Source organism: Gaeumannomyces tritici (assembly GCF_000145635.1).
Source record: "Gaeumannomyces tritici R3-111a-1 unplaced genomic scaffold supercont2.3, whole genome shotgun sequence".
NCBI classification, from domain to species: domain Eukaryota; kingdom Fungi; phylum Ascomycota; class Sordariomycetes; order Magnaporthales; family Magnaporthaceae; genus Gaeumannomyces; species Gaeumannomyces tritici.
Genome location: NW_008804547.1, coordinates 1,068,948 through 1,089,721, shown reverse-complemented (window position 1 = coordinate 1,089,721; position 20,774 = coordinate 1,068,948). Strand labels below are relative to the sequence as shown.

General features: G+C 57.7%; 7 protein-coding genes across 7 annotated transcripts in view; 3 read left to right on the top strand and 4 right to left on the bottom strand.

Moving 5' to 3' along the window:
• GGTG_05455 (hypothetical protein) overlaps window positions 1-606 on the bottom strand; it is a gene marked incomplete at both ends in the record, with an annotated part of 1,467 nt that extends 861 nt beyond the window's left edge. The window contains 3 exons of the mRNA XM_009223258.1: window positions 27-217; window positions 296-471; window positions 551-606. Of these exons, the coding sequence (XP_009221522.1) occupies window positions 27-217; window positions 296-471; window positions 551-606 (423 nt within the window). The remainder of the gene's footprint in view (window positions 1-26; window positions 218-295; window positions 472-550) is intronic.
• A 361-nt stretch (window positions 607-967) lies between these two features.
• Window positions 968-1,761, top strand: GGTG_05454 (BolA domain-containing protein). Its single transcript, XM_009223257.1, has 2 exons — window positions 968-1,212; window positions 1,352-1,761. Exons 1-2 carry the CDS (start codon window positions 1,125-1,127, stop codon window positions 1,591-1,593), a joined length of 330 nt encoding a protein of 109 aa, XP_009221521.1. The 5' UTR covers window positions 968-1,124; the 3' UTR covers window positions 1,594-1,761.
• Window positions 1,570-4,942, bottom strand: GGTG_05453 (hypothetical protein). The gene is made up of 5 exons (XM_009223256.1): window positions 3,861-4,942; window positions 3,696-3,769; window positions 3,486-3,609; window positions 2,462-3,418; window positions 1,570-2,375 (listed from the first exon to the last, which is right to left on the bottom strand). Exons 1-5 carry the CDS (start codon window positions 4,758-4,760, stop codon window positions 1,872-1,874), a joined length of 2,559 nt encoding a protein of 852 aa, XP_009221520.1. The 5' UTR covers window positions 4,761-4,942; the 3' UTR covers window positions 1,570-1,871.
• Window positions 4,943-5,470: 528 nt separating this feature from the next.
• Window positions 5,471-5,909, bottom strand: GGTG_05452 (hypothetical protein; the record flags this gene model as incomplete). Its single annotated transcript, XM_009223255.1, has 3 exons — window positions 5,471-5,522; window positions 5,686-5,735; window positions 5,859-5,909. The coding sequence occupies 3 exons, from the start codon at window positions 5,907-5,909 to the stop codon at window positions 5,471-5,473; spliced, it is 153 nt and encodes a 50-aa protein (XP_009221519.1).
• A 1,051-nt stretch (window positions 5,910-6,960) lies between these two features.
• GGTG_05451 (histone chaperone asf-1) lies at window positions 6,961-8,979 on the bottom strand. The gene is made up of 4 exons (XM_009223254.1): window positions 8,463-8,979; window positions 8,343-8,382; window positions 7,954-8,262; window positions 6,961-7,865 (listed from the first exon to the last, which is right to left on the bottom strand). The coding sequence occupies exons 1-4, from the start codon at window positions 8,569-8,571 to the stop codon at window positions 7,460-7,462; spliced, it is 864 nt and encodes a 287-aa protein (XP_009221518.1). The 5' UTR covers window positions 8,572-8,979; the 3' UTR covers window positions 6,961-7,459.
• A 160-nt stretch (window positions 8,980-9,139) lies between these two features.
• On the top strand, window positions 9,140-13,335 carry GGTG_05450 (mRNA 3'-end-processing protein RNA-14). Its single transcript, XM_009223253.1, has 4 exons — window positions 9,140-9,425; window positions 9,508-10,283; window positions 10,363-11,827; window positions 11,933-13,335. The coding sequence occupies exons 2-4, from the start codon at window positions 9,630-9,632 to the stop codon at window positions 13,087-13,089; spliced, it is 3,276 nt and encodes a 1,091-aa protein (XP_009221517.1). The 5' UTR covers window positions 9,140-9,425; window positions 9,508-9,629; the 3' UTR covers window positions 13,090-13,335.
• Window positions 13,336-16,963: 3,628 nt separating this feature from the next.
• GGTG_05449 (hypothetical protein) lies at window positions 16,964-20,118 on the top strand (the record flags this gene model as incomplete). The annotated part of the gene is made up of 2 exons (XM_009223252.1): window positions 16,964-17,476; window positions 17,563-20,118. The coding sequence occupies 2 exons, from the start codon at window positions 16,964-16,966 to the stop codon at window positions 20,116-20,118; spliced, it is 3,069 nt and encodes a 1,022-aa protein (XP_009221516.1).
• Window positions 20,119-20,774: the final 656 nt, after the last annotated feature.

The following is a 20,774-nucleotide window of genomic DNA, read 5'->3' as shown; positions in this document are numbered from 1 at the left end:
GCCGGGCCGGACAGCGGTTTGGCGACGGCGCGGGTCGAGGCCACGCCGGCCCACGAGGTCACGGCGTCGGCGAGCCAGTCGTTGAGGCCGCCGGGGGCGGCGTCGACGGCTGTGTGCGGGCTGTAGACGGCGATGTTGTTCTGCACCAGCCGCAGGAGGAACCGCTGCTGCGGGTCGTCCAAGGTGATGGACTTTAGGCCCCTGAAGATTGGGGGGTCTTGGGCGGTTGTGATTTAGCCTTGCTGTATGCAGGTAGCTACCGGTGGGGGTTAAGAGGGGCGGAAGGGTTCCTTACGGTAGCTGACGATGACTGTGGCTCGCTTGGCGATGGCCTCTTCTACGACGTTGGGAGTCACATCGTTTGTGAGGAGCACAAGCGGAGAAGGGGCGGATGCTGGGTCAGCTGGGGCAAAGTTCTCCAGGAGGAGACCAACGTTGTCCCAGGCCCTGTCCGCGATCTCCTCGGGGTATCTGGTGGTGGTCATTGGTCAGCAGTCTTGTCGCCTTGGCAGAGCCGCCGAGCCGTTTATTTATACAAAAGCATACATACAGTGACCTCATTGCCGAGACCACGGCTTGGGTGAAGGGGTGAGGGCGGGCAGCCATCGTGAGGACTGTCCTCGTCGGCGCGAGGTAGCTTCTTTTGGAATGCGGCTTAGATGTGATTCTCGATGAGCCCGCTGCCAGGCAAGTGAAGCGGGACGCTGGCACTCCGAGGCGGATAAACGTCGCCGCCGATCTTGCAAGACGTGGCATCCACGAGGCGCGATCAATAGATTACTCTAAGGCTCCAGATCAGCGCGTGAAGTCAAAAAATTGCAGGTACCAAAAATTCCCAGTGACTCCCCAGGCATGCATAAGTTGATTCAGCAGCGACGTTCTGCCCGGTTGCATGTTATCAAATACAGTGATTGAGTGGTCTCCCCCCGCTGCCCACAATGATTTGCCCCACTGGGAGCGCTGGAACATTTTAGACAGCCCGCTGGTGACGCCATCAGGTTTTCCATGCGGTGGACTCAATGCCGAATGGCGGGGCAATGCATCGAATCCCAGCTCAAGCGTCCCGATCGCGTCGCACCTCTGCAGCATTGATCTTATCAATCTGATAACTTCCCCCAGGTACAATGGCTGCTTCCATCACGGACGAGTCCATCAAGGCCGCCCTCACCGAGAGGCTCAAGGCGATCCATGTGGAAGTCACGGATATGTCAGGTAAGTTCACGTGCTCCCATTCATATCTTTCTCAAGCCCCGCCACCTTGACAAAGTCTCGAGATCTCGAGATGTCTCCCAATCCTCTATCCGTCTTGTGATAAAATGATAAAAATGCGCCGCTGACGTCCGAAATTCAGGGGGCTGCGGACAAGCCTTCACCACTCTGATCGTCTCGCCCGAGTTCGCGGGCAAGAACTCGCTTAAAAGGCATCGGCTGGTCAACGCGGCGCTCAAGGAGGAGATTGCGCAGATCCACGCTTGGACCGCAAAGTGCCAGACCCCAGAGGAGTGGGAGCGCGACAAGGCTGCCACTGGCGCGGCCGATGGGCCGTCCATGGAAGGCACCGAGAACGGCCAAGTGGTTGGCGTGAAGGAATGAATGAGGATGACGGAGGGCGAGTCGAGGTTTGGGGGCGCCATTTTCAGGATCTCGAGCAAGAAGACGGCAATAGGAGCTTCAGTGCCAAGTTGATAACAGGAGAGCGCTTACTATGAAAGACGACCAAGCTTCCCCAAACAACAAAAACAGGAATAAACAATAAACACGATACCCAACAATGCCGAATCCAAAGAAACTTCCCAGAGATGATACAAGGATGGACGAGAAATTCGCAGAAATGACAGCAGCCGCTCTACCATGACATAGTACAAGTCACATCAAACGTTCTCATCAGCAGATTTGATTCGCGCTTGGCCACCGAAGAACACGCGACGCCAGCCCCAGAGCCACCCTCCCCTGATGGAACCGCCCCTCGCCGCCTCGTCATCTGCAACAACAGCCGCCACCGCCGCCGGCCCGCCCCCGAGTTCCGCCTTCTTGCGCCGCCCAAACAGGAGCGGCTGCTTCTTCCCGCTCCCTCTGCCGCCGCCGCCGCCGCCGCCGTCTCCCCCTTGGACCGTCGTCGACGCCCTGGTGGCCATGCGCACGCCCTCGTCGACCCGCCCCGCCAGCGACTGCAGCTCGCGCCGGTGCCTGGTCTGCTCGTCCTCGCCCTGGAAGTAGCCCTTGAGGCTGCCGCCGAGCCGCTTGCACATCTCCATCCCGGCCTGCGTCTGCAGCACCACTATGAGGACGAAGAAGGGCACGCACACGCAGATCATGGTGGTGGCGAACCTCCAGTCCCCAGGGGAGATGTCGAAGTTTGTGATGCCGAACACGGACTAGATGATGGTTAGTAGTGTTCTTTGCTCCTTCGCAGCTATGTTTGGGGGAAAAAAAACAACCATGGGGAAAAAAAAAGACACACCGTCACAAAAGTTAGCGGTAGAAAGATCATGGACACGCTCGTCAGGATCTTGATGTTGTCACCCTGCTCGATGGCCCGGCGGCTCTCCTTCACGCTGGACCCGCTGAAGAGCTGCTCGCGCAGGCTCTTGATCTCCTTGCGCAGCACCTCGTTGCGGTGGTGCACCGCCCAGAGCTCGTGCATGGTGCGCTTCAGCTCCTCGCGCAGCGCCGCCATCTTGTCCAGGTAGTTCCTCCTCGCCTCAGCGGGGAGCCCCCCTTCCTCGTCTTCGTCGTCCCTTACGGGCGGCAGCGGCCACAGGGTGCGGTGGCGGCCCTCCCAAAAGTCCTGGTCGAACGTGTCCCCGTAGGCGGCCATCATGGACTTGATGCTGTCGTTGATGAGGGCCAGGCTGTTGTAGGCCCAGAAGTAGCGGCGGCTGTAGGTGAAGTACTTGTCCTCGAACAGCAGCTTGTCCCGCAGCTTGACCTCGAACATGAACTGGCTCGACGGCGTGATGAGCTTGGCGATCATCTCGTTGAGCAGCGCGTACCGCTTGGCCGCGTCCCGGTACTCGGCCGCGAGCGAGTCGAGGAAGGCGTAGGGCCCGCTGTAGAAGGGCTTCCTGGCGTCGCCGTCGCTGCGCATCGAGTGCTCGTTGTCGGCGAAGCTCTGCACGCTCAGCAGGTGCCACGGCGCAAAGTGCCCGAACACGTTGCCCACCCGGTAGCCGCGCCGCCGCCGCCCGCGCATGTAGATGGGGCTGACGGGCGGGCCTCCCAGGGACAGCGCCAGCACGGAGCTGCACTCGGTGATCTCGATGTGGTCGGGGGCCTTGTAGTCCTGCGGTCGCCGGTCGTACTGCTGGTACGGCGCCGGGTTGAGGCCCTCGCCCACCGCCGTGTAGTACTTGAAGACGAAGAAGAAGCTGCGCTGCCGGACCTCGGACGACTCGAAGGCCCGGTGCTGCATGTAGGCCTAGACGAAAGGATCTTTTCAGAAAATGTCCAGGAAACGTTGACAAGTGTGGCTGTTCAAAACATACCCGTGTTTTCCCCTTGTTTCCTTGCGGCGTCACCAGATGTTGGATCAGCTCGTCCATGTCAAAGTGCTCCGCCATGGTTAGGTGTGCTGTGCTGAGCATGATGGGCGACGGCTCCTGCAAGATCCTGTTGTTGCGTATTAGCTTGATACTTCTCGGGGCCACAGGGAGGGCGCGTCTGAAGACCCAAAAAAAAAAAAAAACTGCACTCACGTCATTCGACCAACAGCACCTCCTATAGAGCCTGCAGGGCTCTGATCTTGCCGGACCGTGACTGTGTTGATTTCCTAAACACAAAACGGATGAGCAAGACACGAACAAAAACACAAGAGCACGAGCCCAACGATGGACAACTATCAGGCCGGGCACACGACTCACCCTGACCGTATTCCACACCGTCTCCAGATCCAGCGCCCCGTCGCCGGCGCTCCCCCTGTCGTCGTGCTGCGGCGTGGCGACCGAGTCCTTGCCGACGTCGTAGACCTCGTACGTCGCGCTCCCGTACAGCTCGTCCTCGCGCGTGGCCAGCAGCCGGGCCTCGTCCAGCTCGGCCCTGCGCCGCCACGTCTCGTCCAGGAGCGCGATGAGCGTGCCGGCCCGCCCCTCGTCCAGGCCCTGCACGTGCCGCACCAGCTGCTCGCCCGAGAAGGACCGGCCGGGCAGCAGCGTCTGCGCCGACTCGACCTCGCCGTCCTGCGGGGAGGGGCGGCGCGGCGGCGCGGGGAGGATGGGGATGTTATGCTGCTGTTGCTGTTGTTGCTGCTGCTGCTGCTGCTGTTGCTGCTGCTTTGCTTGTCGGTGGTCGGGAAGGGGCAGCAGGGGGATGAAGTCGGTCTCCTCCTCGGCGTCCGACTCGTTGCTGTAGAGCGACACCGGGATGTGCCTGCCTCCCTGCATCACGCCCAGGTCGGTCACCGCCAAGGGAGAGTGCACCGAGAGGTGCTGGCTGTCTATGCTGAGGGTGTGCGTGATGGGCCTGAGCAGTGACGATGCGAGCGGGATCGGCACAGCGGGCATATTGGTAGCCTGGAGGGAGGGCGACCCGGGCAGCAGCACCTCTCCGCTGCCGCTGCCGCTGCCGGCTCCTCGATCCATCTCGGGCGCTGTGCAGGAAAAGAAGCTGGTTGCTCGGCGTCTACTAGTATTAGTGCCCATCTCGGGCAGGGTCGTGTGGTTGGCCGCTGCAAGAGTCTCGAGTGACCTAAGTGTTTTGAGAGACTCTTCGTGGTAGTGCTGCAGCTCACGAAGCAGCTCATCTTGCCTCTGTTGGGATGTCATGACTTCAGGAGCGGATATGAAGAAGATATGCGAGAAGGGAAGGGTTTAGAGAAAAGAGGGAAGATGGGAAATATATACACAAATATATACATAACGAGGGTGGTCTCCCGTGCAGATGGGCGACTACGCCCCCCGGAACGGCAGACCGACGACATGGGACGTGACCAGGCAGGCTGTTATTGACTTGTCGACGGGCCCATGCGGGGAAGACGGGGCTGCTGCTCAGCCGCGCGCGCCCAGCATCGGTGTCAGGTTTGGGCAACCGGCACGGGGAAAAAAACAAGCTAAAGCGCAGGAAGCTTATGGAGGGGGCGTGTGCCTCCTTTTCTTGTCCCCTCGCTTCGAATTGCAGCAGTCGGAACCACAAAACAAGCACCTGCTCAGAAACCGGGCAACCGTCGATGGACCATAACGCTCCCTTGCAGACGGCACATGACGAGGGCCACTGTGGCATTGCGTCGATTGATGATTGCAGCTTGAATTATTCTTCATCTTCAAACCCCCCACGCACCGCCACCCCTATCGCCATGGTTTACTGGTGCTTGTGGTTTGTTGTTTCGTTGCGCCAATGGCCTACGATTTCCTCTTCCCAATCGGGCACAACCACAAGTTGAAATTACTCAACGTCCAAGACTGCCATGGACGTGCACCTGGGAGATGCCTGCCCGTAATTGTCGGAATTAAACTACAAACATGGTAAGCACATTTAATTAGCTGGTTAAAAAGTTGCAATCAAATCGCGATTTTTCTCGGCGGAGGGCCCTGGAGCAGTTGGTCAAAGAAGGCGCACACTTCAAGGTGTATGAGTGAAGATGTTGCTTGTCAGTCATTGATTTCACCACGTGCCCAAAAAGCTCACTGCCCAGCCCCAGATGGGGGTGGACAGCTACGAAAACCCTCACTCGAGGATTTTTCTTCGACTTACTGTGTGGGCTTTACAACTACAAGTACTAGGCCTAACACGCTACATGAGGGCTACAGCTACAGGCGTACAACTACCTGTAGCCCTCGCAACACATCACGCTACAGCACCTACTGATGATAGCTATGTAGGTACATGTACCTTTCTATTCCCCCGGGCACCCACCACCCACCCACCCAACGGGTGCCCGCGCCCCCTGAAATCCCCTTTGCCTGTTGCTCGCCCATTTTCTTGTTCCAACCTGGACTCGAACCGTCGACTCCGGGAGGACGAGAGGGATAAGGTTCGCGGTGGCTTGGGGAAGGTTGGGAGCGGTTGGCGGTCGACTTGGGTAACGCGGTGGGGATCGGTCGGTCGGTAAAGGCCCCTCAGACGAGGCTTGTTGATATAGGTTGAGCACCGGCGGCTGCTGGGCAGGTTGCTCTGAAGGACGGGGGTGGCTTCTCTGGGACAACCCAAGGCGAGGGAGCAAAACAGCACACCCATACTAGGTCGTCACAACAAACAAGTTTGCTGAGAGAAAGCCGTTTGCATGCGCACAGGTGTCCTGATCGGGTGTCCAGAAGCCAAGGAAGGCAGGGCACGGACGGGCGAGCTTCCGACCGATGACGGACGACAGCTCTCAATCGCGTGGGGGGTTCAGACGGGCATGGAAATGATAAAATATCAATCGCCCGTCGGCTTCCAGCGGGTTAAAAAAAAAAAACAGACACAAAAGTGCAACTTCGGCACGCCAGTTTGTTGCGATTGAGTCTTCACGTGTAAAGGAGGGGAGCACAGCAGCACAGCCCCCCAGGGCAGGTGGGCACACGCATGGTCCTGCATGCGGCCGCTAGAAGCTGGGCTCGCACAGCCGTTCTGGGGGTTGCGTCAGAGCGCGCAGGCACGCATGGCCCGGAATGCACTTGACTCCACACCAGACGCTTCTTGACGGCACCCGCCGGCCTCCATCGGTGCTTGTTTTGGGTCAAGACTCAACGCATCCATCCACACCCCCCAGCCGGAGACGTGCCCCGACCGGGGAACCGCCTCGTTTTTACCTTGTTTCGTTTTTGGGGACTGGCATGACGCAAAACAGGGCTGTCGATGTCGGGGTTCTCTGGCCGCTTTCAGCTTGCTGCAGCGGCAAGGGTCGGCTGAACGTGCGGCTCGGCGTCTTCTGGAAGCCACACGCCCACGCACCCTGCCAAAGTGGACGAACACCCCTCAATGTAGGGGTCTCTCTATCCGCGGCAGCATGGGCACGTACCGAGGCAGGCAGGTAGGTACGTAGACACCTAGGCAGTGAATCAACCTATTAGACAGCACTAGACAGCACTAGACAGAAAAGTGAAGCTGGAACATGACGCACGCAAACACGTCTGATATCTATTTCCCTTAGCTCTGGTATCCATGACATTAACCCCCCTCATCCTGACCGCAATACCCTGACCGATACGCTTGCTTCACTGACAGCAGCCCTACCATGAACTCCATCTCCGCCCAAGCATTTATCCATTCCAAGGCCGTTGCCACCATCCATCGGCAACCCATTTGAGATACCAAACAAGAGAAAAGAGAGTCCGACAATTCATAAATCCTGCTTCATCCGTCGTCTAAATCGCGTTGGTGAGTGATGGCCGGCTGACTCTGACCAAATCCATGCCTTGCTAACCGAGGCTGGAGCAGGCAAACTAGGGGTGCTGTCGTGCCGAAGAAGGGGAGGGAGCCCCTCCACAGCCGCCGCCCGGATGATGCTGCGGGATTCCGTTCGAGATAGCGTCGCTTATTGTGGGGTTTAGTGAGACATGACCGTCGGCTTCGCGGCGGCTTGCGCTGGCTTGCTGTCGGTGTCAACCTCCATGGCATCGTCTGCGTCGCCCGCAGCGACCTCGCCTTCCACCTCACCCTCTAGCTCGTCCTCGATCTCGTCCTCGCTCTCGCCCTCGATATCGACGCTACCCTCCTCATCAGAGAGCTCCTCCTCGGCTGCTCCGTTCTCGGCGTTCTCCGTTTCGGCACCGGCCATCTCGGCGTCTTGGCCCGGCTCAGCGGCCGCGGCGCTACCCTCGCCGTTGGCCTCGGCGGCTGCCTCCTCCTCCTCCTCAGCCAGCTCCTCGGCGCCGTACTCCTCATCATCCGCAGCAAGATCGGCCTCGGGCTGCTCAGGCGGGAATTCGGCGGGGGCAGTGAGCTCCGAGTCCCTGTATTGGCGTCAGCTCATGCCGCACGAGGGCCATGGGGTGCGAATCGCTCGTGTGAGTGCTTCCATGTAGCGGGCTGATAACATACCACTTGATGGCGAACCGAGTCACGCGGGGCTTCTCCGAGAGGATGTTGCGGCGGACCTTCTCGATGATAGGCTTCGCTGGCGGGTCCGCGTTGAGCTCGTCCGTCTCGTACTCATGGTTGACGTAGTAGCCCACACGGACGAACTCGCGGCCGTCGTAGCGGCAGGTCAGAAGGATCACGGTGACGCCAAGGACCTCCGCATCCGGGATCCTCTTGGTGTCGGGCGGGCTTGCCTCGAAGACGAACTTGTTCACACCGACAGGGATCGGGCCCACATCGAGGCTGTCGAGCTCCTGGTCGTACTGGTCACTGTGGAGCGGAGCGTCAGAAACAAAAAAGAAGCATGGGCATTGGTAGAAGTTGCTGGTGTGCGAGAGAGTTTGACATACGAGGTGGCAGAACCGACGTAGGTGAGCTTCCATTCGAGATCTAGACGTTTCCAGGTCTTGTCAGTGTCTCATCCCTAGAATTGTGCGTGAACAAGAGGCGTGTGCGCCAAGCAAGTGTACCTTTCTCGAGAGGCTCCAGACACTCAAAGGTAATCTCGAACTGGTACGGGTCCGTGAACTTGGCGGGGTTGTTCAGGACATTGACGCCGAGCAGGGTAACGACAGACATCTTGACAATGTGGTGAGGGCGGTCGGTGGCGGGGGCCTAGGTTGTGGAGGAGAAGAGGAAAATCTCAAAAGTCGGAGTGGCACAAGGGCGCGGTAGTTTGCAGTTTGCAGCTGCGGTGTGGGAGAATCCCGTGCGATGGTTCGCCGTCTGGATATTTGAATCGCTCGAGATTGCGCCCGTCGTTGCTACGTGCGACGAGAGGGGCTGTCTTTTGGGGTAGGTGGCTCCAGCGGTTGTGGATTGGGTTGTCGGCGTCGAGATTTGGCTGGGGTTGGGACGCGTTGAGTGGTCTTAGCCAACGCGATATTTGTGTGGCCAGGGTGACTGTGTCTGCCCCGCGCCGGCGGTCTGCACGCGGGCGAGGCGGGCTTCGAGTTCTCGAACGACAAGCCGCCGCCAGCACATCCCTATCAACGACGGCCCAGACGGGCAGGCGCGAGCGTGCTTTTTGTGGGGCGCGTCTTAGGCTTGTCGCAATCAAGAGTGGCGCGTGCTCGTGGCTGGACACGCTCGCTGGCAGTGGGGCCCTGGGCAGGCGTTCCCCGTCTCCGATTCAGGCCAAGCGCAGAAAAAATAGAGCGGTCCCTGCCACTCGCTGCATGCAATCGATTCCATGTCGCCAATTGTTCGCCGCGCGGGCTGACATTTGATCCATTCCAGCAAAGCAGCAAGCACGCTGCAAGAGAGACAGCCCTCCAGTTGGTCGGCTTGTTCTTTGTGCCAGCAAACCTCGCGCGCCCGCCGCGCCGCGCCTTTCCCTAGCCTTCTCATTCATCATTTTTCTTTGAGGCGATCCCTTGACCATCACACAGCCCAGCGCAATCCGGCGACTGGTTTGCGGTCGCATTGTCGAGGTATTTAAGACCCTACCCCAATCTCCAACCAGCTAGCTCTTGTCCCAGCCTCGAGTATTCCTAACCTATCGCGACAAACTAGCCTCAACAGCTTCGACTCGATCTGCCATCCACGCCTTGGTCCTTCGTATCCAGAACTTCCCTGTCCTTTGCTCGCTCTCCCCGCGACCCATCTTTGACGTATCCGCGCAAACAGCCGCCATCATGGCGGACTACGACCCCGAAGCTCAACCTGACCTGGGCTGGAATGAAGATGGCGATGATGATGGGCCGGACGAGCCTCAGTCGGCCACGCAGGATAGCGACAGCAATGATTCAAATCAACAGCTTCAAGCTGCCTCTGTTGCCAACGGTGATTCCGAAGATGCGGCCGATTATGATCCCGAATCTGTCTCCCTCGTTGGCGCCGTCACTGGCCTTGATTCTAAGCCGTTGAAACCCTCCCCTCAGCCTGCTGGAAAGAAGCGAAAGACTGCCGGCGGCTTCCTAGTGGGAGACTCCGATGACTCTGAAAACGAGGACGCGTCTGCTCCCAGTGTCCAGCCGCCTGCTACAAAGCCGCTCCCCCAGTCACCTGTCCAAATTCACAACGGCGCCGCCCAAAAGGCACCTTCGCCCGTCCTTGCTCAACCCGCGGAGGCAGGTGCCGACCTTGATGGCCCAAAGCCGAGCCATGCCAGTGTTGTCCCTCCTATCATGTCTTATGACCCCATCCCGGCCCTTGAACTCCGGGTCAAGGAAGACCCGCGAGGAGCAATCGATGCCTGGCTGTCCCTCTTGGCCGCCTACCATCAACGCAACAACATCCAGGAGATTCGCGGTGCCTACGAGCGTTTTCTCGCTGTATTCCCTCATGCGGTAAGTGGTTCGCTAAGCACGCTTGGACTGACAATTTTCGATTGCGTACCAGTAAGCTAACCCTTCGCCACCTGCCCAGGCCGACATGTGGGTTAAATATCTAGAAATGGAACTGAACGAGGGCAACTTTGTCGAAGCCGAGGCCCTGTTTGGGAAATCCCTAATGTCGGTTCCCAACGTGCAGCTCTGGACTGTCTACCTCGACTACATCCGTCGGCGAAACGACCTGAACGACCCTAGCGGCCAGGCGCGCAAGGTGGTTACACAGGCGTACGAGTTCGTCATCGACAACGTAGGCATCGACAGGGATGCGGGGAAAATCTGGAGTGACTATATCCAGTTTATCCGCCTGGCACCGGGCACCATTGGCGGTACTGCATGGCAAGACCAGCAAAAGATGGATCAACTGCGCAAGGCGTTCCAGCGCGCTGTCTGCATGCCGATTTCTAACGTCAACTCATTGTGGAGAGAGTATGACCTGTTCGAGAAGGCCGCGAATACCACGAACTCGGCGACATCGAGGAAGTTTGTGAACGAGCGCTCTCCGGCCTATATGACCGCCAAGAGTGCCAACATGGCGCTCGACAACGTTACCAGGAATCTCGTCCGCTCCAGCTTCCCCCGTCTCCCTCCAGCTCCAGGGTTCGAAGGTGACGTCGAGTTCGCCGAACAACTAGAGATATGGCAACGCTGGATCAAGTGGGAGAAGGAAGACCGCCTGGATTTGGCAAACGACGAACCCGAGCTTCTCAAAAAACGCATTCTCTACACCTACCGTCAGGCGATCATGGCACTGCGGTTTTGCCCTGAGATATGGGTAGATGCGGCAGAGTGGTGCTTCGAGAACAGCATTGTTCTGAACGGCAAGGACGCTGGCCTGGCGTTTCTTACCGAAGGGATTGAAGCTAATTCGGAAAGCGTGCTCCTGGCTCTGAAACATGCCGACCGCATCGAGACGACGTACCCCATCGATGAAGGCGACGAGGCCAAGATCGCTCGGGGCAACGCCGTCAAAGCCCCGTACATCAAGGTCCTCGACACGCTCTACGCACAAATCAAGACGGTGAAGGAACGTGAAAAGGCCGAGATCGCCAGGATCCGGGAGAGTGCGCCACAGGCTGCCCCGGCACAGAAGTCGGAGGATGACGACGATGGCGAAGCGTCTGCCGAGAAGCCGCAGCCCGACGAGAATCAGGAGCTCATCTCTGGCATCGAGAAAGGGTTCGCCGCCCAGACGGACTTGCTCGGACGTACCGTCTCCTTCGTATGGATCGCCCTTGCCCGCGCCATGCGCCGCATCCAGGGCAAGGGGAATCAAAAGTTGGAGGCCCCGCTGGGCGGTATGCGACAAGTTTTCACCCTGGCCCGGCTACGCGGCCGTCTGTCGAGCGACGTCTACATTGCCATGGCCCAGCTGGAGTGGACGGTCTACAAGGATATCTCTTGCACCAAGATCTACGAGCGTGGTGCCAAGCTCTTTCCGGAGGACGAGCACTTCATGTTGGAGTATCTGAGGTACCTTCATGCAAAGGACGACACGACGAGTAAGCTTTGATTTCCTGCCAAGCCTTTTGCAAGGAGGCTATGGCTTCTCCCCATACTATCGTATCCGCAGGACCCTCAGCTAACTAATACCCCCAACTCCACAGATGCGCGTGTTGTGTTCGAGACCTGTGTCAACAGGCTCACGCAGAAGCCTGCCTTGGTCCACAAGGCAAAGCCTCTATACTCGTACTTCCATCAGTACTCGTCCAGATTCGGCGAGTTATCTCAGACAGCCAAGCTGGAGAAGCGAATGGCTGAGCTGTTCCCCGAGGACCCCCAGCTTGCTCATTTCACCGCGCGATTCGGAACCAACGCGCGAATCGGGACTGATGAGTTCAATCCCATCACCGCCCGCTTCATCATTTCACCCGCGGCCCAGCTACGACCCAAGCTTCTGATGCCCTCGATCGAGTCCAACCTGCCAGCCCCAGGTAGTCCCGGCGGCCCGCGACCGCTCAACAGCCCACGGCCCCAGTTTATGCAACCCACAAACTCCCCGAAGCGGCCGTTCCCTATCGACGACTTTGACGACTCCAACCCGCCTCCAAAGAAGATACAGCGTGGGGACCGTGACCGGGATCGGGAACGAGACCAACGTGATTTCCAGCGGGGCGAGTCGCCGCTCAAGGGAGCCGCTGGGCGACGGCTGGAAAACCAGCGCAGAATGCATGGACATGGTCACGGCCACGGGAACGCGGGCTCCTCATACAGCGCCCCAGCCCCTTCCATTCCACGCGATATCACTTTTCTGTTGAGCCAGCTGCCCAACGCCGAGTCTTACAATACATCCAGGCTGAACTCGGCACTGGTTATGGATATGCTTCGTGACACGCACGTACCCGACTACCCTGCGTGGAAGACCCGCCAGGAGAAAGGGCCCTCACGCCAGAACCATGGACGCCAAGTATCCACTGACTTCGCCTCACACGGGCACCACCATCAGGGCCGCGACTCCCCAAGCCTGATAGGTCGCACCAATAGCCCCTTTAGCGACGCGAGGAGACAGCTAGCCTCTGCTTCTGCTACATACCAACAACGTCCAGCGTCGCGTGATTCGTACGAACCGCCGCCGGTGCAACCGTATGCGCCACCGCCTCAGGGCTATGAAGGCGCGCCCACGGGTGCATGGCCACCACCTCCCCAACTTCCTTATGGAGCAACGGCACCTGCACACGGCTACGGGGCTCCGCCACAGCAGTTGTACCAGCAGCCCGCCCCTCAGCAATCCTCTCAGCCACCCTATGGAAGTTACCGATACTAGATATGCGGGTAGCAGCATGCGGGCATCACATCCCGATCACCCTCCCATACCTTCTCACCCATCTCTATCATAATCACCGGGCGCCCCATGCCTTAGAAGATCACGTTTCGTATTTCACAATTTTGTAACACTATTCGGAGCATTTACCCAGTTCCCCTCTTCCATCACCTCTCACGGTGGTCACAAAACGTCGCACGTTTAGTCACCCAAGTCACCCTGGGTGGTTCGGTAGACCAAAGCACCACGAGAGACAAGCAGACAGTTGAATACAGTCTTCATTTCATCATCCGAGTCTACCTACTGGGGTCCCCCTTCCGGACCTGGCTTTATCTCTCGCACAAGTGAACTGTTCTAGCCTGAGGGTTCTCTGAACATCGGCAGGTGAAAAAAACTTCTCTCGTAAGCCTCGATATAGACACGCAGGTGATGCATGATATCCGCAGCTCGACCACTCGAGAGTCAACCCATGTCAGATATGTAATTACGAAGCCCTAAGGAGGTTGTAGGAGGTCATCTAGGCAGCTCATAGGCCCCAGAGCATCAAATCAAGGTATCTACATCTCAGCGCATACTGCCACCTGGCCGTGCTAGTAGGGCGGATGGTCGCTGAGGTGTTTCTCTCAGGCTGATCTCGCTACTTCACGTGTCCGTTATGACTCTTCTTTTCCCTTTACCGTTTTAGCGGCTTTTTTTCGCTGCAAGCTTTTTCCCGATCACCCGTACGCTCGTTTGATAAAGTACCCATAGCATCTCCCCAGGTTAGCTCTATGGCGCCCTGTCTTGGCCTCCCGCTTTTGGTGCTCCAGGCTGGAGATCTAGTCTCTATATTCACCAACCATAAGTTTTTAGCTACTTCGCCAAGTCTTGCCGGGGGGGCCGGCTAGGGCGTGCGCGGGTAGGAGGTATGCATGTATCCGGAGCTGGGGGTAAATGCCTTCGGCCCTGATGGCGGGTGTGCGTCGCCATCCCGTTTGCTCGCTCCGAGCACTGGTGTCTGGATTGTCATGCCAAGCTTTGTACTTCTTTTTGACTCCTTATGCGCCCGGGCTTGCATCTGGAAGTATTCTCCTTCCACTCGTGGTGCCCGAACATACCGCTTCTCCAGTTGCCTCTGCGCACCGGTGTTCTGTAGACATAGGACATCTGAAATTTGCCACCTCGGGTATCGGCAGCTTGCAAGTGTGTGATATGTGGTGGGGAGATGCATCGACGCCCAACCCGCCTGCAAGTCGTCCTGGGATCGTCCTGAGGCCGTTTGCTCGTCGTGGTACATGCAAGTATCCAGATGCCTGTCGAGCGCCAGCCAGAAAAGATGTTGGGAGTGTGGGTTTGGATGCCCCCATCGCATGTCTCCCCGTAGGCCCAGTCTCTACAAGAACGAGGGTCGTAGACATGCCAACACCTGATAGTCCTAGCCAGAGCTAGTCAGCCTTGCCGGCTACAGGCAGCCGCGCCCCTTATTCCTGCTAGGTGCGTCCGAGCTTCGCTCCGACATCGCTTAGCGACAAAAAGTGACGGCACGCTGCTCCCGCCGTCTCCCTGACTCTAACAAACGCCGAGCCATTTTGACACGCGAAGACGCGGCAGCCACATTACTCCCCATCTGCAGCCTATGGCCGTTCGCCGACTGTATCTGCGGTCGCCGGGTCCCTGCCATCACATGGTGTCTGCACCTTCCCTTCACGGTCTTGACCACCCTCTCTGGGCCGCTCCTGCCGTTTCGGTGTCGCAGCCTCCCACGCCAGGCACTGCCCAACCTACGTCATCGCCAACCGTCCCCTCCCCGCCCTGCCGGTTGCCGGGCCTAGAGTTGCATGCTGGCTCCAAAGTGATTTCCCCGGCGGCTGCTCTATCTCTCGCCCTCCCTCCCGCTTCTCATCCGCAAAGTTTTTCTCCTCCTTCCACACCCGCACACGCTCCTCCAAAAGAACGAGCACGTACGCCCTCTCCTCCCATACACCTACAGAGAACACACGTCGATAGTTTAGACTGAGTCGCGCAGTCTGCTATCGTCGAGTATCTTTACGGAGTGTGAGACCTTAACGTAAGTCACAGATTTCCTTACTGCGCCTGCTTCGGTGCCGTTCCTTGACAAACGCTACATGTTTCCGTCGTGATATCTCTCCCGTTGCGTCCTTCTCCAGCTTCCTACTCCAGCTCCAGCACACTGCGTCCGGCCTACGGATACTTGTATCTTGGCTCAGCAGAAAGAGCCCGTCAGCTAGCCCAGATATCACATATATCTCCCCTCCCCAGATATCCGATCACACCGTCTTCTTACCGACCAACGCCCCCAGATATCCCAACATCTACCCACCACCTGCCCACGCCTCCAGATATCCCAACATCTACAACTTCCCAACCTACTGCCTACAGACCCACAACTCTTTGCCTATTTAACCCTTCTCTTCTTGACCCCTACACCAACTCCAACCCGAACCTTGACACAACCGCAACCGCCCCTCTGTTTCTCCCAGCTACCTCCGTGCCTAGGTACGTCCCTAACACAACATCAACGGCTTCTTCACCAAGAACTGCAAGTACCAGTCTTCTCTCTGCACTATCCCGCGGCCCTTGAACCGCATACGTCTTCTGGCCTTCTGTGTCCTCACTGCCAATCTTTCTCATCTTGCCAACTCGCGAGGGCGGCAGCTGACGTTTCGACAACTATTTCGCCAGGCCACCAACTTTGACCGAGAAAGATTCAAGGTAAGCCGGAATCTCGACTCTAGTGTTGGTATCATTTTGTCTACAAGCTCTCTTCTTGAAATCCTACTGCTCCTGTCTTCAGCCCCAACTACGTCTCGACGCAAATCGCACTCCACTGGTTCCTACCCCTCAGCTTTCAAAGCGTCCCTTCTCCCCAGCCCACCTGGCCTCTCAAATCGCCACTTTTTCCTTCGACTTCACAGCTTATTCAGTATCAGCCACGTACCTACCCACACGAGGTCCTTGTCGCTGCTACATCATTGCCTATCTCCCGCACTCCACCATCTTAATATCCCATCATATGCGCCCATCCTTCACGCCCGTCTTCTACCTGGAGATTTTGAGCTGTACTCCCCACATTTTCACTCATCGAGATCCCGCATATCATCTCCTCCGCAGCTTTCCTTCCGGTAAGCCCACCTTGCTAGGTAGTTCATGAGCTCGACAGCTGGATCCCAGATCCGGTTTTTTACATCTCGATCAAGAGTCACGCATCACAATCCCGAGCTCTCCAGCTCAGTCACAATCATCATCGCTCCTAAGTCACCGCTCGCTAGAGTTTGCAAGACTTAGTTCTGAAAAGCAAGCGCAAACTAGAGTCTTTCAACCATTTTCTTGCCACTGCCGAGAACATAAATTCACGCCTTATCCTCCCTTCCCTCGTTCCTCCCTTCCCTCGTTCCTCCCTTCCCTCGTTCCTTCTTTTCTCTCACACCTCCCAAAACCCCCTCCACTCTGGGTCATCTTTCTCCCACCCACGAGAGACTCGCGACCACTTCTCGCACTCCCACCTTCGGAACACTCTCATCCAGCTTATCTTGCAAACGCCAAGCTAGTAGCTGATCCGAGGCCAGCCAGCACTAACACATTCCCGACACCTTCCAACTCAGCTCCAACAGCCACGCTTCACACAGAAGCAGCAAATCCCGCACAGTCACCTCATCAACTTGAACTCCCAAGGTAAGTTAGATATCATCCGCAAATCCGCATTCTTGCGCAATCTGCAGCGCAACCTCGACACATATTTCTGCAGAACATCCGTTGGGTATATCTGTCTCAGACTGTGTTCTACACCTGTTTTCTCCCCTCTGTCCTTAAGCACACCATCCTCTTATCTACTTCAACGTGGGTTAGACTGACCATCGATCGTCTTAGCTCGAGCAACATGGCTGGAAACGGCGGCAACCACCTTCAGGTGCCCAACTTCAACATGGACGGCCCTGGAGATGACCAGGGCTCGCACCGCCGCAGCTCGTCAATCCAGTCCAACACTGGATCTGCTCATAGCGCCAAGTCGGGAGGCAGCTCCCATTCGCGTCCCCCGAGTGAGGGCGGCAAGTCTCATGGCTCAAAGGCTCCTAGTGACGCCGGAAAGTCTCGCCCCCCTAGTGAGGGCGGAGGCAGTAACCGCCCTGCTCCAGCCTCGGGCTGGACCAACGCCGACCCTGCTGTCGGCCATGACCCGGCTCGGGAGCGCGATCCCATGAAGGACCACTTCCTTGTTAGCAACAAGCAGTGGAATAAAAACCTCGATCTGCCCGCTGAGGCCTATGTCGAGAAGCTGAAGACGCCCTACCCCCGCCGTCCCGGTATGGGCAACATGGGAAAGAAGATCAACGTCTGTGTGAACTTCTTCCCTGTCCAGGCCATCTCGAACAAGGATGTCTTCCTTTACGACGTAAGTAGCCTCTTCTACTCCATCGCAGTTGATGAAGTTGCTCCGATGGACATCAGAATACATGCTTACGCTCTCTCCTTGTCTAGATCTCTGCCGGCGCCTCCATCAAGCCGGAGATCGTCGCTCGCAAGTGCTTCAACTCGCCGACAATCAAGAAGATGCTTGACCAGGTCAAGGCCCCCATCATCTACGACGGTCGCCACCTGGCTTGGTCGTCTGTTAGCAGCATCGACATCAAGAAGCAACTTGATCTGGACGCCGAGTACGGCCGTGGAGGCGGTGGTGACAAGAGGAACTGCTTCATGTTCACCATGAGGCAGGTTGGCAGGATCCGCATGGAGGCCCTGCAGCACTACCTCCAGGGAAAGCTGGAGTGGGACAATTCGGTCCTCGAGTGCTTGAACTTCCTTGACCATGTCATGCGCCAGGGACCTTCGGAGAAGATGTTGGCCATCAAGCGCAACTTCTACTCCAAGACTGCCAACCCCACCCCCATGGGCGATGCCATCGTCGAGATGCTCAAGGGAACATTTGCTTCCATCCGCATGTCGCAGTCGATCCAGGAGGGCCGCCTGGGTCTCGGAGTCAACGTCGACGTGGCCAACACGTGCTTCTGGCAGTCGCAGGGCTTCGAGGATCTCGTTCGCAACTTCATCGGTACTGTTGACCGTCGCTGGTCCAATCAGACCATGATGCGCCTGCCCGACCTCTTCGAGCCGGTGGCCGACAGCAAAGGTGCTCTGATGCCGTCCGAGGCCTTCCGCGCTCTGCGCAAGCTGCACAAGATTCGATTCTTCGTCGGCCATCGCGGCAAGATGACGGACCAGAAGTCATACTGCGTCAAGCGCTTTGTCTTTGACCCGACCTGTGGACCCTCGGGCGCCAACGCCAAGACCTACAAGTTCACCAAGAAGACTGGCGAGACCATCAGCATCTTCGATCATTTCGTCAAGCAGTACAACTGCCGCCTCCAGAACTGGCGTCTCCCGCTCATCGAGACGACCCGCGCAGGCATCTTCCCCCTGGAGGTCTGCACCATGGAGCTCTTCCAGCGGTATCCCTTCAAGCTGGACCCCGATCAGACGTCCAAGATGATCAAGTTCGCTGTGACTCGCCCCAAGGAGCGTGGCCAAGACATCATGAAGAACGTCAACGAGCTTGGTTGGGCCAACGACCGCTGGCTCAACGCCTTTGGCATCAAGATCTCGCCGCAGATGGCGTCGGTGCCTGCCCGTGTCATCCCCAACCCGGAGATGCAGTACCAGGGCAGCACCATCAACCCTGGCGTCGCCGGTCGCTGGGACTTGCGTGGCAAGGTCTTCTCTGAGGGGAACAAGGCCATGCCCCTCCAGTCGTACGGAGTGGTCGTCATCGACAACTGCGTCGACAAGGCCTCTATCGAGACCTTCATGGCTTCGTTTATACGCATCTTCAAGGGCCACGGTGGCCAGGTGAACACGGCCAGGAAGCCCGTCTTCTTGAGCTACCCCTCAACCAACACGACCCTCGGCAACATTGTCGAGCAGGCGTACCAGGCTACGGGCAATGCCAACAAGATGCACCCCCAGATGCTGTTCTTCATCCTGCGGGACAAGTCAATCATCAACTACGAGCGCATCAAGAAGTCGGCCGACTGCCGCTACGGCCTAGTCTCTCAGTGCCTGCAGGCCGTTCATGTCAGGAAGAACCAGCAGCAATACTGCTCGAACGTGGCCATGAAGGTCAACGCCAAGCTGGGTGGACAGACATGCAAGCTGAAGGGGGTTTCCTTCAGCAAGCCCACCATGATGATTGGTGTGGACGTCTCCCATGCCAGCCCAGGCTCGTTTCAGTCATCGATGGCAGCTATTACCGTATCGATGGACAAGGAAACTGCTCGGTACGCCGCGGCCGTCGAGACCAACGGCCACCGTGTTGAAGTCCTCCTTCCGGCGAACGTCCAGAGCATGCTCCGCCCTCTGATCACGCGCTGGTGCAAGATGCACAGGACGACCCCCCAGGACATCTTCTACTTCCGCGACGGTGTCTCGGATGGCATGTTCTCCCAAGTCCTGGAGCTCGAGGTGGAGGAGGTACGCAAGATTGTACAGAGCTTTGGTGGCCCCAGCCCCCGGATCACGGTCATTGTGGCGACCAAGCGTCACCACATCCGTTTCTTCCCTCGCGAGAACGGCGCGGGCGACCGCAACGGCAATCCTCTTCCGGGCACCGTGGTTGAGCGGGAGGTCACCCACCCGTTCCACTACGATTTCTATCTCTGCTCGCACGTGGCCATCCAGGGCACTGCTCGTCCTGTGCACTACCACGTCATCCACGACGAGGTCAAGATGTCGCCGGACGAGCTGCAAAAGATGATCTACCAGCAATGCTACCAGTACGCGCGCTCGACAACGCCGGTTTCGCTCCACCCGGCAGTTTACTATGCTCATCTCGCTAGCAATCGAGGCCGCAGCCATGAGAACGCGAACTCGTCGCAGAAGGACCCAAAGACACGCAAGGAGCCTGGCGTGTTTGCCAAGGGTGAGGACGAGGAGAGCATGCATGGTCGCCGCATGGAGTCGGTTCCGCTGCTCCCTATCGGCACCAGCGGCGCCAATCCCCAGAACATCGAGCATTTCAAGGGTACCATGTGGTTCATCTAGATATCTCGACCGCCACTCTTCACTCACGTTATGTGTTCATCGCTTCCGGCCCCATCTTGGGTCGTTTCACTCGGAACCCGCATGAGCAGGAACATGGTTAGCAGAGGTATTGGGCTAGGCAATGGGTTGCCATATTCTTCACATCGTCAACTCGTCGATCTTGGGGCATCCAATTCTATCAGTGGATCCTAGGCATAGGACATCCACGTATCCAACGAACTGGGAAGTCACTCATTTCAATTTTTTTGGTAGGGCTAAGCTCCAGATGCCTAGGTAGTTCAATCAAATGCTCCAGGGGCTCATCCTATAATGCTAGCGATGACTTGTGACGATGCGCAAAGTGCCAGTGTGATCTTTTGTTCGTTCCCCATCATATCCTCCCGTATCGCTTCCTATCACCTGTTACTTGAACGTCAATTCTCACCCCCACTTGATTTTCCTCGCCTCGTCTGCGTTCTCTGCACGGCAAGTATAGGCCCCACCACCTATGTGGCGGCGGCACCGACCCCCAAGTCCCCCCCTGCTCGGCGTTCGCAGTATGCCCATGGACATGTGATATATGTACACGCCCCCTCCTCGCCGCGTGCGCCTGGTCTGGTGTGGCGTTTAATTTGTATGTATGTGTGTGTGTGTGTGTGTGTGTGTGTGTGTGTGTG